We start from the raw sequence: 15,141 nt of genomic DNA on the forward strand, positions 1-15,141 counted from the left end.
CTTTTTGGCAACCAGGAGGGGGAAATTTAATCTAACTCCTTAACACACATGCCGAACACACAGATACACACACACACAACATGCATGTCCCGAACTAAACCCAGTTTTTATATTATCATCTCTGTGGTAGTGGTGCAGCTGACCTCATGAAAATAGGTTACCAGAGGTTGCTATGGTTACACAGAAATAAGAAAGGGGAATAGTTTTCCATAACCTTACACTTAATTGACTTTCTGAAGTTGTGGACAAACAGATACATGTACAGAATACTGTAGCATTAGGAAATTATCCAGAAATAAATCCACTGCACAGAATAAATAAAAAGGTTTCCCTATTGTACTTGGAAGTAATCAGTTTACCGATTACTTTTTTTTTTTACAGTTGCTTTCATCCCAAGGATATGGTAATGTGTTTGTTTTACAATTACCTGTGGAAATTGGTATATTTAGTTCTTTCTCCACAGTTTGATCTTCCCATGTTTTAAATGCTTGCTCTGATTGGACTGGTTTCTCTATGATGATATATAAATTATGTATACATTTGATAATGGTTCAGATAGATTACCTGTAAAAAGTGTATATCGCTGCATATCCCTACCTGACAAACATGTCGAATGCATTTTATTCCTTATGAAATATTTAAAAAGCTGGTTTCTGTTTAATATTTTACATTGTTCATTGTTAGCATCCATGTTTGAGTGCTTGTATCCTGGAGTGTTTACCTGCACATTATCTGCACCAACTGTCCACATGGAACCTTTGGCAGAAATGCATTAGAGCGAATTCATGTATATGCATGGACCCACTTAAAAAAAAAAAACACTTGTGCAAAAGACTACTAGTGGTCTAAACCTCCATAGGGCCACTTTAAAAAACATCAACAGCACCTGCTTGGGCAACCTAGTGGCTTAGGAAGGGACCTCTGTCATTGCTTTCCTCTCTCTGCCTGTGCTCTTTGTACAGTCAACAAACCTGTCTTTTGCAGCTGGGAATAGAATTATATAACATCTGCCTGAATTTTGCGTCCACTGCTTTGTGTACCACAGGCTGATGTTCGCTGATATGGAAATACATCTGTTAAGCAGATTACAAGCTAGCAATGCTTTGCTGATCAGTGTGTAATATGTTCACTATCTCCACTGAGCCTGTGTTTTATGTTACCAAACAAGCTGGTTAGAGGATTTATCCAACTTGTGTATGCACTGTATGTGTATAAGCTCCTTATTACAATTCATATACAGTATCATCTATTATTCAGTGTGAAAAAAAAAAGAGGTCTTATCAACATGTTGGACCCACTACTTTTTATTCTTTGTTTTTGTTTATGAGTTTTCAGCTCAGGGCGCCAGTCATGTGAGCTGTCATGATCATTTTTAACCCTCAAAGTGTGATAAACAATATGAATAGCATTCATATTGCAATTTACTGTGCGGCTTTACAGAATGACAGATGATATGATTCTGATTTTTAAGCTTCTGTCTTATCGCAAAACATATGCAAATATTATGTTTTAATAATTGAACATCTAGTAGCGATTGAAGTCTTCCTCATACTGTCTAATCAAATTTTCCATTGAGTCTCTGTCTGAAATTGGATGCAGACGTTCTATATAGGTTTCAGTTCCCCCCTGTTTGTTATTCCTCTTTGTGATCTATGCAGTTTTAAAGATGCAGGTAACATGCAGATACAAAGTCGTTAAAAGAAGAAGCTCTGCAGGCACTTTGTCTAAATTTGATTAACTTTAAGGGCTATGTCCTATGTCGGCCGACTTCCTGAGGTTTGTTCGCATATGGAGATCTGCTTCTCTTGTGACATTAAGATGATAAGTTCCTTCCTCACTTCTTTGCAATGTGATAAAAATGGCAATTAATGCTCCAGGGAGAGAGTGTGTGAGAGATTTTTGTGTGAAAGTAATTCTATTTTCTCTTTTTCCCTCCTCGTCTTCTCTGTGGTCAGCTTCTGATTTTTTTTTTTTAATCTCTTCTTTGGGTGAAAATTAAATAATCCTATTAATCCTCACATTTAGCATTTACATATAACTAGTACATAAACACTGAATACTACTTTACTACTGTAAAGTAATCATAATATTTGCAATATTCTTAGTATATTCACATATATTGGTTGCTAGTTTAATGGAAGGTGACAACAAATGAAGCGCCGTAGCATGTGGCTCGCCCCACATACTTTGTCTGTATTTTGAAATTGTGAGCAAAGACGAAGATGGTTTGTAATGGGAGGACAGTGCGAGTCATGATAATCTGTTATCCTCTGTTCCAATTTTCTTTGCAATTACAAAAGAAAAAAGTTCATTACAGATTAGTCAAGAGAACTGTTGACATGTGTCTAAATTACCAATATAATTTTGCTTCACTTTATTGTCTCTGTTCTAAATTGATCCCACCTTAAACAGACTACTCATATTTGTCTTTAAGTCATTAAATCATCAGTAAATCATCTTGCATTGATGTGTGAAGCTATATTCAGTGAATTTAATTAATAACCCAACCTACAACATGAGATTATGCATATTTCAGAGTATTCAACCCTATGTACTTGAAGTGTCTGTAAAATATTATTATGAAACAGTTGTTTCGGCTGTAGCTGTAATGAGTGACAGGAGGGAGAAGATTAAAAGGAAAAGGTCTTCTTCTTCTTCTTCTTCAGCGTGACAGCAGGCTGTGATGATCGCTCCAGCCATCATTCAATGCTGCTGCCTTTTGAAGATTGCTCTGATGAGGAAAACTGTCTTGTCCAGTCTAGGCCAGAGAATAATGTGTTTGTCTTATATGCAGAAAAAAAAACATAGCGAAGGACCACATGACATGTGTTTACAAGAATTTAGCATTTATGGTTGAACATAAAAAAACAGTATATTTTGTAGATACATTTCATTACTATTCTGTAGCACGACAATGAAGATTGTGCAACAAATGGCAAGTGTTTGGCATGTTGACTTGAAAAATGATTAAAAAAAAAATGCTTGAATATCTGTCAGAATAGCTGCAGCTACATGCTTTGTCAGTGAACAATCAATTATTTTTGGAGCTTTACTATTCAAATTTACTGGTATATTTCTTTGAACAATTATGTTGTTGTGTGTAAGAAACAGCAGAAACACTTCTACCCTCAGACCTGTTTGAAGCATACCCACTCCTTAATACATTTCCATGTAAAAACTTCTGTGTTTTATATGTCCTGGTAAGGTCTCATTCTCCTTATTGTATCCTAGATTGTCCTGAAATCCATCATGATTTCACCCTGGTCACAAAAATATTATTGTCCACACCCACATGCACCTATCCACCCACATGGTTTTTACAACTTGATGTCTCCATAGACTGCACAGTGTGTATGTTGGAGGATGTAGGCCAGGATGGAAAGAGGACAGTGGGCCTCAAAGAGAAGGGAAGGATGCTGCAGAAAGTAAAGTATAAAGGAGGGACGGGTTGCGCTGCTGTGGACTGAAGCAGATGAATTGTTTGTCCCTGTTGGGAGTGACACTTAGAGTTGTTTCTTGCATGTCAGTATTGATTCTGTCTCTGTGAAAGTGGCTGGCACAAAGATTTGTGTGAGTGGGTGAGTTAGTGTATACAAGTGTGTGCTTGTGTGGTTTCACACAAACTCACAAATCTCTCCTCTTCTCTCCTTAGAAACAAAAGCTGAGCTGGAGGATCTTATGGCGGATATCAAGAAACTGGCCAACAAAGTCCGCTCCAAATTAAAGAGTGAGTACACTTCTTTACCGTACAAATTAGGACTTTTTTTTTTTTTCAAGTTGAAATACGTCTAAAAGTTCAGACACTGACAAATGTCTGTCAAAGTTAGAGTTAAAGAGCTTGATACCAATTTTTAAGCAAAAATGCTAAATATCTGAAGTTTCCAGCTTTTCAAATGTGAAGATTTGGATCCTTTCGTTGTTGTGGTTTTAATCACAGTGGCCTAAACAAAGTATTTGGGTCCCTGATCAGATAAAAATACAGCAATTTGAAGATGACAATTTGAAATCTCAGAAATTCTGCCAAGAATTCTTCACTGTAAGGCAATATTTTTTTAGCCTGTATGTTTAATCAACTAAAAAACAGAAGCTGATCTTAATTGCACCATAAAATCTGTATTACCATATGCATAACCAATGTGTGCAGCTGTTTGTCTTTTATGTGATGTGACAGCCCTGGTGCTTCCTCAGCAGACCAGAAAGGGTAACAAGTGAGACATAAAGAGACAGGCAGTTGTATAATATTTGGCAGCTAACAGACAACTTACGCTCATGGATTTTGTGGGCAGAGGGATTATTGTCTCACTCCACTGCATAGACTAGAGTTTTATTCACACTTGTGAAACTGACTACTGTTGTAGTACATTACTGTGTGCAGGCATAATGAATGTGCAGCTGATCCTGGATCGTGCCCTCAATATGTATTAAGATGGCCCTGGGTTCTTATTTATCCCTGTGTGTCTGATTTCTCTGTCATACCTCAACATTTTTATCTATTTGTGTAGGTTTTGCATTGTTTAGCCTTTTTTCCATACCTACATGGAATAAATGCAGATTTATATTTACAGTATATATGTGGTCTTCCTGAAATCATTTGCCACTGAACTTCTCTGTCCTCCACATATATAATTGTCTGCTGGATAAATACTCCCCGATTCTTTTCTGCAGGGCACAGGTGTCAAAAAATAGGGGTCAGCGACAAAATCTGTATACAGAATCTTTAATGAAAGCAGAACACAACGTCAGTGCAGAGATCTAGAAGATAACAGCCCCTGTCCCTTTATCCTGTGTGCCACACATCCACATTTACACACATGTTGCGTGCACATACATGTGCAGTGACATGCATGCTTCACACAAGTGCTATCAAGCAGAACAGGCTCTGCATCGCACACCTCTAAATGTGTCACTCTAGTTCCCATCAGTTGTTGCCACAGGATACCTCTGTGTGTGTGTGTGTGTGTGTGGGTGTGTGTGTGTGTGTGTGTGTGTGTGTGTGTGTGTGTGTGTGTGTGTGTGTTTGGTTGCTCAATAAGTGACCTCACCTTTGTCATACTGCACCGTGGGATAGCTCCTCAAGAGGAGAGAAACATCATGTACCGTTTTCTATTTTATTTGAAATTCTTAATCAATCTGATGGATTTTAAAAGAGAGTTTCTTCAGAAAGAGAAGATGGTGGGTGGGGCAGGTGGTGATCATGGTAAATGTAGCAGTATCTTAATTAATATATTTTTAGCAGCTATTGAAAAGCTCAGAGAAACGCTTGTACATAAAAGAGAGTTTTTTAAAAGTAACATTAAGAAAATCGGGCCTTATGCAAAAACACTGTTGTGACTCAAGTCAGATTGAGCAACTGCACAAATCTGTACACTGCTTGCTTAACTTCATGAAAGCCACCTGTTCGTGACTAAGCCTTCTCTTCAGACATGTTATCATTAGCATGATCGACATCCCCAAATTGCTACATAAGGCTAGTTGTTCTGTTCCATTTTGGTGCAGCATTTTAGTCACAAAATGTCAATTAAGAGTTAAAAACAACTCCAAAATCATTGATTTTAAGGCATCATAATTTGAAGCCAGAAGTGTTTTTAACCACCAGAAACCTTTCTGAATGGAGCCAGTTCTCCAAAATAACATAGCACCTAAGAACAAATCTCACCCATCGTCTGTGTGTGTGTGTGTGTGTGTGTGTGTGTGTGTGTGTGTGTGTTTCTTAAATACACCTATATGTCACATGTGCTCAAGCATTCTTTAGCTTGCAGACATAAGACAATATTCACCACAGTGGATTAATCCATATGCTCGGTGGGTTTTGTCATGAGAACATCGCAAAGACACAGATTAAGGCTTAAAGAGTGGATTTATCACCCCTGGAAAGGCTTTAGAATCATATTAATGCCCCAAATCCCATCCACATTTTCTCAAAATGATTTGATTACAGAATTAAGATATCACACAATAGTAAAGTAAATTAAAACTACTGACATTTTTCTGGAATAATCTAAATTTAATCTCTCTGTGTGTGCGAGACAAGGTTTGGTACAACGATATACAGTTGCTATTGTTAAAGGAATATGTTGCAGGAGGTGGATCGGACAGGGTGGAGAAATAAACTGATGTTTTTATTGTATTTCTCTAGATGCTGGAGATGCATTGTATGTACTGTATCACTAATTACTATATTCTTGAGCTAGAAATTGCTTGGCCTACATGCCTTATCAGCTGTAATTTTGTGTTGTACAGCAACAGAACCTGTTTATCCTGTCAGCTGATGCTGTTTGCATAAACAGGGGAGTGTAGAGCACATACAGTAAAAGCAGCTGCAGGTGTAAACACCTCACAAAATGTCCCTGAATGTACAGAAGCTGGTACCAGCCATGTCATCCTAGTTTAAATTAGAGCAGACTCTTACGTCTCTGTGTAATTCGCTACTTCACATGGTCTTTTTTGGTTGACGGTCTTTTTCATTTATGTTTTTGTGCTCGGCTGAAGCTCGTCTTCATGACTTCCAGAGGTGTCATTGTGGATAAGGAGTCACAAAGGCCCTTTACAGGCAGAAATCTTTTAAAGAAGAAAGAAAAGAGCAGTCGTACTCATAATTTCAGCTTTAATACATTTCTTGATAGTCAGTCCTCTCTAATATTTCCAATTATTCTTTTTCCACCCTACTGACATATTTGAGGTGTGATCTGTTAATATTTCTGTCATGCAGAGATGTACTGTAGTTCTAACATATCTGGTATTATTATACTGTAATATTATAACTCCTTCTTACAAAAATGTAAGTTTTTAAAGACTCAGGGTGACAGTGAATCCGATATTATTTTTAGAAGTTCTTCTAAGTGCTGCTAAATGTTCCTATAGGAGATCGCTTTTCACAAAGCTGCAGACAGCAACAAAAACTGAGAGAATGCCTAGGAGAGGAGAAGGGATGGATGTTACAATGGATGTTGCATGAATAAAAGCCTACTCACTTAACAGTGACTGACAAATGTCTCAATGTGAAATAACCTATTCATCAATACACAATATAGTGTCAGACAAACCGGGGCTGGATGAGTGCATTTTGCTTTGATAAATAATTAGATATTCTAAGGTCATCAGTGCTGTGAACTGTATTTTGTCAGTTCACACCATACAGTTTTCCAAACCAATATCTTTTCTTTTATTTGATTTTGATTTTGACTTGCTGGTGAACCATTGTTATTAATTCACTCTCCCCATGAAGAGGAGCAGGTCTTAGTGAGTGAGAGAGGAGTCCTCTACCTCCTCTGAGACTGAGGATCTACTTTTAGTCTTTAAAGACTTTAAAAAACTTAAAGTACATTACCAGAAGTGAAAGAGTCCTACAGTTAGAACTGCCAGCAACTTAGAAGCTGATTTTAGTCTTAGGATGGTATGCGACAATACATTTATTGTAGGTCTTACCAAGAAATAGATGTTTTATAATGATATGATCAGACAGTCTGTGTCTGTGTGTCCAATGCAAGAAAATCGTGGTTTCCAGATGATTAACTGACAGTGATTTTGGTGACCTTTTGTGTTTTCTCTCATTCAGCCATCAGTTCAGTCTTTCCTTTGACAAACACATGATAAGGAATCTCAAAAGCAAACAGCTGGATTTCTCTCTTGGGGCATTCTCCTGAATATCAATCCTTCTGTTTCTAATGGCCCACTTTATCTTGGGTTTTTCTTGGTGGGAATTTTCAAGAGGAGCACTCAACGGGGGATTGAACATGCAGTATGTACTTTTGTGTGTATGTCCAGGTATCCAGCAAACCATTGAGCAAGAAGAAGGGCAGAACAGGTCATCAGCCGATCTGAGAATACGGAAAACACAGGTACAGTTCAAGAGAGTCAACATCTGCGTCCCAGTTGCATATTACATACTAACTGTAAACAGTATGTATTATTCTAATTACTGGTTTTGCAGTTAGTATTAAAAGAATCAGGAAGTGTTAGATATGTGTGCCAATGGGCATCGATCCTACTGCAATTTTGGAAGCCACTGTCAATTAAACTTCACAAAGAAAAACAAAAATGTTTTCCAAAGCGTAAGGCTGCTCCTGGAGCTGTATCACTTCTGTATCACTGAAATGTTTTGTTGTTCCTCACCATATCAGCACTCCACACTGTCCCGCAAGTTTGTCGAGGTGATGTCAGAATACAACACCACCCAGTCAGACTACAGGGAGCGCTGCAAAGGACGTATTCAGAGACAGCTGGAGATCAGTAAGTAGACCTGGGAGGCTCAATGGCATGTAATCCTCACCATCACTATGGACCCGATGTGTAGAAACGCACGCTACAGTAATTGCTGTAGTTCCTGCTCATGTATGGTTGACCTACTGCATAGCTTTCATGCAAGGATCACACATGGCCATTTATGATCTCTGTCAAAACAATAATGACAAAAATGTCATATTACCCTTCGTGCCTTTTACCTTTGACCTAAGCATTGCCATCTTTAGCTTCCTCCTCCCACCATTGTTAGTCAGGTGTTAGTTTGATCTTAATTAAACTAAAAATACTATATAATATGTGGCCACAGTCTCCTCCACTTTGAAAAAATTCACCATTTTACATCTGCAGAGCACATCAGCATTATCCACTTTCAGAAGAGAATTCCTATGTCTACAGGTTTTTATCACAGTGTGAGATGTGAAGTGAAGATGTGCCACTGCTGCTTTACATCTACATAATGTACAATTTATTGTATACTCATGTGAGACCAGTCTCTGACTGAATTATCGATACACAAACCTCTGCAGCATTGCCTTGATTGATTTGTTTTTCTCAAAATTCAATCAGTGAAAGAGGGTCATGGTTACAGGAGCAGGACTTTTCAGTATTTCTTTTCAGAATTCACAGCAAAAGCTGTGTGAATTCTGGCAGGAGGGAACTCTTTATCACAACCACCTGCAAATATCCTAATTATTTTCCACATCCTCTTGATTTACAGTAATACTTTGGTTTGGTGAACTGTTTATTACTTTGCATAACAGTTCATGTATCCATAATGGGTGGTCATCCTTCAGCAGTCTGTTGCATTGACATTCGGTTAAATTCAAACGTAATACTCACATGGATATATTAAATACAGTATGTTCTTCCACATTCATCTGCTTTCACCATTGTCTGTTATATATTATTAACAACAAAGCTAAGGTATTAACTTGGGTTGTGAGTAAATTACTTCAGCTGCAGCCTGTTGATTGTTCATGTGCTTCAGCTTCAGCTTTCTTGCTCCCTAGAAGAACATATAATACAATATAATGTACATTAGTAACAATATAACATGAAACCTGGAGTAGCTCCAACCAATACCATCCCACCCAAAACAAAACCACCAAACATGTCTCATCCATATTTTATTTTGAATTTGTCCACTGTAGTGTACCACAACAAGTGCTCTCACACTGAAACCACTTTCCAAAACACATACATCACCAACACCCACACCCATATGCATGCACACGCCAGGTTGCTGCATCTTAGCTCCGAACTCCTCTCACTCGTGTTACACTGTATGTGTAAATATGATTTGACAGATATTAGCTGCAAGCCATGGGCTCCTGCACCACACCATCCTGGCAGACTGCACTGTGCCAGCTGCCCCTAACAGTCATCATGATAGAGTCACCTTATACACGCATACGCACGCATGCACACAGAGAAGAACACTATGACTCATGTAGAGGCAATAGCAGAGGAGAGCAGGGGCAGTTGTGTTGCGGGGCACCTGGCTTCGACGTCATTTCTTCTGGCCATCTGTCAGTTTAGAGTGGACACATGCAGCCAGGTCGGCATGTGTGAGCCCCACCCAGTATAACCACACTCAAAGGAGCAGCAGTGACAACACACAGTTCTTTCCTGGATTATATAAAAGACTAAACCAAACCCTCCTCATGGAGTTAAACATGCCTTACTCACTTTTTCCTTGAGCTCATGCAGATCCATTTGGATTTGATTTGTCAGCTGTTAGAGTCACAGGAGGCCTTAGCTGATATTGCCTGTTGTCAAGGAAGGGATTAGACACACAGAGAGAGTATGGAGATAAAACAAAAAAGCACAGAGGAGATGGAAAATTGAAGCACCAAAAGAAATGCAGTTTTTGATTTAGAAACAAAAACAAGTCTCCAGACACCGGCAGTTTCTAGTATAGCATTTCCCTTCAGATTACATGTGCTCTATATTTGGATATAAGTCATTTTAACTGCTTTAGGTTTATATGGTAAAAAAGCTGGATTTCTGTTTTTTTCCCAACCATTTGACTTTGTGTGAATCAATAGGAGTGTGCCACACACAGAGGGGAAACCCAGTCTGCTCTGTCAGATTGAGTATTGATGTTTCCTCTGCTGCTTGTCCCCTTTCCTGTTGGACTCTGCTCAAACCTGCTGGACACAGAGATAAAAGAAAGCAGCAAAACACTGTGACATACTGTAAATATGTCATTGTCGAGACAACAGCATGGCATGGCCAACAGTGCCCCCGAGTCCAAAATAGATTTGTGTCAACCCCGACAAAACTGCCTTTCAACATACAGTATATTCTTTTGGATTTTGTTCTGTGTGAATTAAGGAGTTTCACTACTTCCTAGCAGCAAACATAAAGAACTCAGAAACAATTACCAAGATAATACTGATGGTTCTGTCACATCTTTTGAAATACGACAACAGCCCTGTATTTCTGCAGAATACACCCTATTATTTAATAGTTTGGATCACTTATCTCATTAATAAATAGTAATTTCTTTGAAAAAATGTTTCTGTAATGAGCTGCAGAGATCTATAAAAAAAAACAACATACTATCGCCACTTCAGGGTGCTGTGTTCAAACGTTCATTTCATCTCAGATCTTTAAATAATAACTACAGTATAAAGTGTTCTTGACTGGGAATACACTTTCTCCCCAGACTGAGATGAGAAAATTAAAAATGTTCAGCAGCACTCAGCAACATTCAGCACACTCACTGTTATGGAATATTATCAGTCAGTCAGCTCTGAAAGCTGGCTGATTAACACATTGTACCTGGTTTGTTCAATCCTCATTTTTTAACAATAAAAATGTCATGTGAGTTTATTTCATGGCAACCAGGAGATACGTCTCTGGTCAATTGCTCTGAAAGAAATAGTCCGCACGTGAAACCGCATGTTGCTTTCACTTTTTGGCTTTTAATAAATGAGGAACAGCATGATAATTTAAATGAGAATGCAGAATATCACACATTTGCTTCCATAAACGGGCAGGCAAGCCCAGAGGGATGGAGGGGATGTTGGCCACAGTGTCACAGGGCCTCTTCGTCATTTCATTATCAGTCCTTTGGCTGGCAGAGACACGCTCACTGTGCCAGGGAAAAGGTAGCGATATACACCGACACATTGTTCTCCTAATGCAAACACATTGACCCGTGTGCGGACAGCTGTACAGGGCATTTCTCATTCCTGAGCAGGTGAAATTGCAACGAACAGGAGCTTGAAAATGACTCGTCTCTTTCGCTCTGCGTGCATGAACATTTGTGTCCTTTGCCTTTTCACTCTCTTCCTTGGGGATCTCTTATTTGTGTTACATAACAAGGGAAAATGACATAATACTGTTACTGGTAGCTACATAGCATGAATGATTTAATAGCCCATAAACACAACGGGTGAAGTGAGACTTCTTGGCTTCATATTAGGCTTCTTGGGGTTTGGGTCTCCATGGTAACAAATAAGAGCCTCCCTCTGAGCCTGTCAGGGCTTTAAAAAAGCCAGCGAGGAGTGTGTGTGCATTCATGTGTGTATGTGTATGTGTAGGAAGTGAGATAAATAGGGTAGGGTAGCACCAGAGTGCCTTCATTTCTTTTTTTCTTCACAATTATCCATGACTCATTGTCACCCCCACCCCCCCTCTGTCCTTCAACTCTAACTCTGACCCTCTGTAATGTAGGAGACTATTATCAGTGGCTGGGAGAATGAGGACTTGATTGTGGTGATGTGGTGAATATGGTCTCTCACTCCTCATTGTGTGCTGTCATCATCCTCTCACTTGTCAAACTGCAAAATGTCATTGCTGAGCATGAGTAGATTCTTACAGACTGCAACATAATGAAATAGCAGCCACAACTAAATGCTATTCATTGTTTTCATATGGATACAGTAATGAAGTTTGAATTAAACATGATATATACGTGCATATGTTCATGCTGTGGTAAATGATTGAGAGCAACTTCATCAGTATTGTATTCATAAAGGCTGTCATTGTCTCTGATTTAAACCAAGCCACCTGCTTTGCCACTGATACGCCCCATATTGACCACTAGGCTGAATGACGCATCAAAACACATACACACACTGATTAGGTCATGAATAGATGGTTTTCTATTTGCCTCCAAAATCTCCAGCCACCGCTGCTGGAGAGAAAAAGTAAAGAGATAATCTGGCAAACCTAGCTGTGTATTTCCATTACTTTTGCACTTTTGCAGGACTTTTACTTTCATTGCATTGTCGTGCAAGATCTCAGTATTTACTTCACCACCGCCATAATGTGGTGTTTATTATATGTCCACATATAAGCAATATTTCTGTCAAACTTCAAAACAAGGAAATATAGTTTCTAAATGTGTTTTCAGATAAACAGTGTTGTGTTATTTTATATCTCCTCCATGCTGTTTACAAGACCCTAAAGATTCAAGTCTTTGTTTGTTATTGTCATATTATTACCATATATTCTTGTTAAATATTTACCACACGTATGCATGGTTAACATTTGTATTACCAATAAAAACGTAGCCATAAGAGGTGAGAGCAGAGGTAACTGCATACCAGGTAACTGTTCTTGGGGACGCAGTCTGTCATCATGGGGAAGAAATAGCTGGTACTGTATGTAGCCACACAGAGGATTTAAAAATGCAAAGGAAAGATCGGAGATAGTGCTGACAGAGTGTGACTTACGTTGTCAGTTGGACAGAAATGGAGCTCCAGAGAAGCAGCTCTGCAGGCAAATTCAGCGCACAATCACAAGGACACTGATGTAGGTGTAAGAGAATCTAGGATCTCTGTCGGGGGAGAATAAAAATTGATGAGGAGCACAGGCATCAGCGGGAAGAAGCAGGAAGATTTGCTGTCAAACAGGCAGAGATTATCTGGAAGCATGAGACCTGTATCAGAAATCTTAACCACTACAAATGATATGCAGACGGATGTAAGGTGTTCTGATACTATCAAACATGTTGGTTTTAAAAACTGGAGCGACAGATAGGAACTCTTTACAACAGAATACAAAACATGCAGAGTATACATATATGTTTTTAATCAGAATCATGCACAGCATGAAAAAGGTAATGCATTGAGTACTTTTTAAAAAATGTCAGAGTTTTAAAACTTGCCAAAATCCAGCTAAAAACTAGATCTATGGAGGAGGAAAAAGCAGAAAAATAATAAATGTTCATAAACGTAGCCTCAGGAGAAAAGTAAGTCGGTTATTTTAGGCACCGAATCATCTTCATATAATCTGACAGGCAGCTGGATCTGGAAGACTTTATTTGAACTGGAAGATTTTATGATGCCGGACTGGCCAAAATAAAAGAGGTGGGTCTAAGATACAATACAATATCTGAACTGTCAAGCAAGCCTTTTCAGGACCTGTAAGTGTGATCAGGCAGTGTTTCCATGAGTTTTAAAGTTGTTTGGGCCCAATTTCTACCTGTGGTTGAAATAAGCTGAACACTTGGCACTGTAATATTCAGGTCAGCAGAGAGGAAAAGTAAGATGCTGCCTAACTTGTAGTCAGGTGTGATATTTGCACTAATCATTTTGGCACAATAGATGATCAGCCTCAATTATGGTGCAAATCATTTTCTATTGCATCCATGGCTGTGCACAGAGATGTGAGAATGAAGAGCTTAAAGTGCACTGTAGACAAAAGAGGCAAATAGAAAGAAAATGATCATGTGGAAAAGCGGCACACAGCTATGTTTTAATTAATCCTCAGGGGGACATGAAGGAGGAGTGCTGCTGGCAATTAGTCCCTGGATGGATTTTTATTAGTGTTTCTTAATACAGTCTTTATCCACTGTAGGTTGGAGAACTTTATTAATTCAATAGCATTGTACCTACACCTCTTAATTCATGGTACCACACTGTAAATCTCTTAATACCTACCAGGGGGGCACTTTTCTTTTATAGACCTTCATGAGTGTGTGTTTGTACTTTAAGCTGGGAGAAACACAACTAATGAGGAGCTGGAGAGCATGCTGGAGAGTGACAACCCTGCTATCTTTACGTCAGGGGTAAGTGATTGAATAAATGCAACACAAAGCATGTTTTTAATCAAATTCTATTCATCTCTAACTGGTTCTTTTATACCATCTTAGATCATCATGGACAACATTACCCAGCAAGCTATGAATGAGATCGAGACACGGCACAATGAGATTATCAAGCTGGAAAACAGTATCAGGGAGCTGCATGATATGTTCATGGACATGGCCATGCTGGTGGAGAGCCAGGTGAAAACGTTGATCGTCTCTCTCTCTCTCTCAGTAGCAGTACAGCTCTGAAAAAAAAAAAAAAAAAAAGAAAGAAAGAAAAAACGACAAACAACCTGCAATCGCTAAATACATTTATAAGTTGGACATCCATCTGCCAGGGTTGACAATATAAAAGGGTGTTAAAAATACACAACAATAAAATCATTAACCAGCTAAGCAAGCTATCCTGCTGTAGTTGCTGCTGCCTCTCCCTGTCATGAAAATAACTCCAGACAGACAGAAACTGGCAATCTTTTAATTTACGAGTTGTAGCGTGTATTAGTATAAATATAGGCCTATCTATGCCAAGAGAATTGGAAGAAGCTTATGTTTTCAGCTCCATCTGGTTGTCTGTTTACAAACTATCTCAGTAAATTTAGAGATAATTTTGAGGACAGCTAACTTTTGGCTGAAGGATCAGTTGATTGGGATTTGGTGAATATCTGTATTTGGGATTTCTGCCATTAGACCATTTTTAGACTATCATGCTGCATTCACGCTCTGCAAGGAAAATATGACATTCGGGACTTCGGAGTTGGCAGCTGAACAGTGTTGCTGTTTTGTCAGAACCTTAAACAACAAAGTATCTTTTAAGTACAGAATTGTGTAGAATTTCTGTAGGTTTGTTGTTTCCT

The 15,141-nt window shown here is 38.7% G+C and overlaps 1 protein-coding gene and 1 long non-coding RNA gene across 4 annotated transcripts in view; one reads left to right on the plus strand and one right to left on the minus strand.

Moving 5' to 3' along the window:
- Positions 1–15,141, plus strand: part of stx1a (syntaxin 1A (brain)) — a 49,330-nt gene that overhangs the window by 30,075 nt on the left and 4,114 nt on the right. For all 3 annotated transcript variants that reach the window (XM_026298582.1, XM_026298581.1, XM_033325536.1), the window contains exons 4-8: positions 3,653–3,727; positions 7,765–7,838; positions 8,121–8,229; positions 14,193–14,266; positions 14,351–14,485. In XM_026298582.1, coding sequence (XP_026154367.1) covers positions 3,653–3,727; positions 7,765–7,838; positions 8,121–8,229; positions 14,193–14,266; positions 14,351–14,485 — 467 coding nt within the window. The remainder of the gene's footprint in view (positions 1–3,652; positions 3,728–7,764; positions 7,839–8,120; positions 8,230–14,192; positions 14,267–14,350; positions 14,486–15,141) is intronic.
- LOC113125240 (uncharacterized) lies at positions 7,731–14,477 on the minus strand. Its single transcript, XR_003295131.1, has 3 exons — positions 12,930–14,477; positions 9,931–11,341; positions 7,731–7,817 (listed from the first exon to the last, which is right to left on the minus strand). It is a non-coding gene; the product is annotated as an uncharacterized LOC113125240 (long non-coding RNA).

The sequence above is a fragment of the Mastacembelus armatus genome, chromosome 13 (genome assembly GCF_900324485.2).
Source record: "Mastacembelus armatus chromosome 13, fMasArm1.2, whole genome shotgun sequence".
NCBI lineage: Eukaryota > Metazoa > Chordata > Actinopteri > Synbranchiformes > Mastacembelidae > Mastacembelus > Mastacembelus armatus.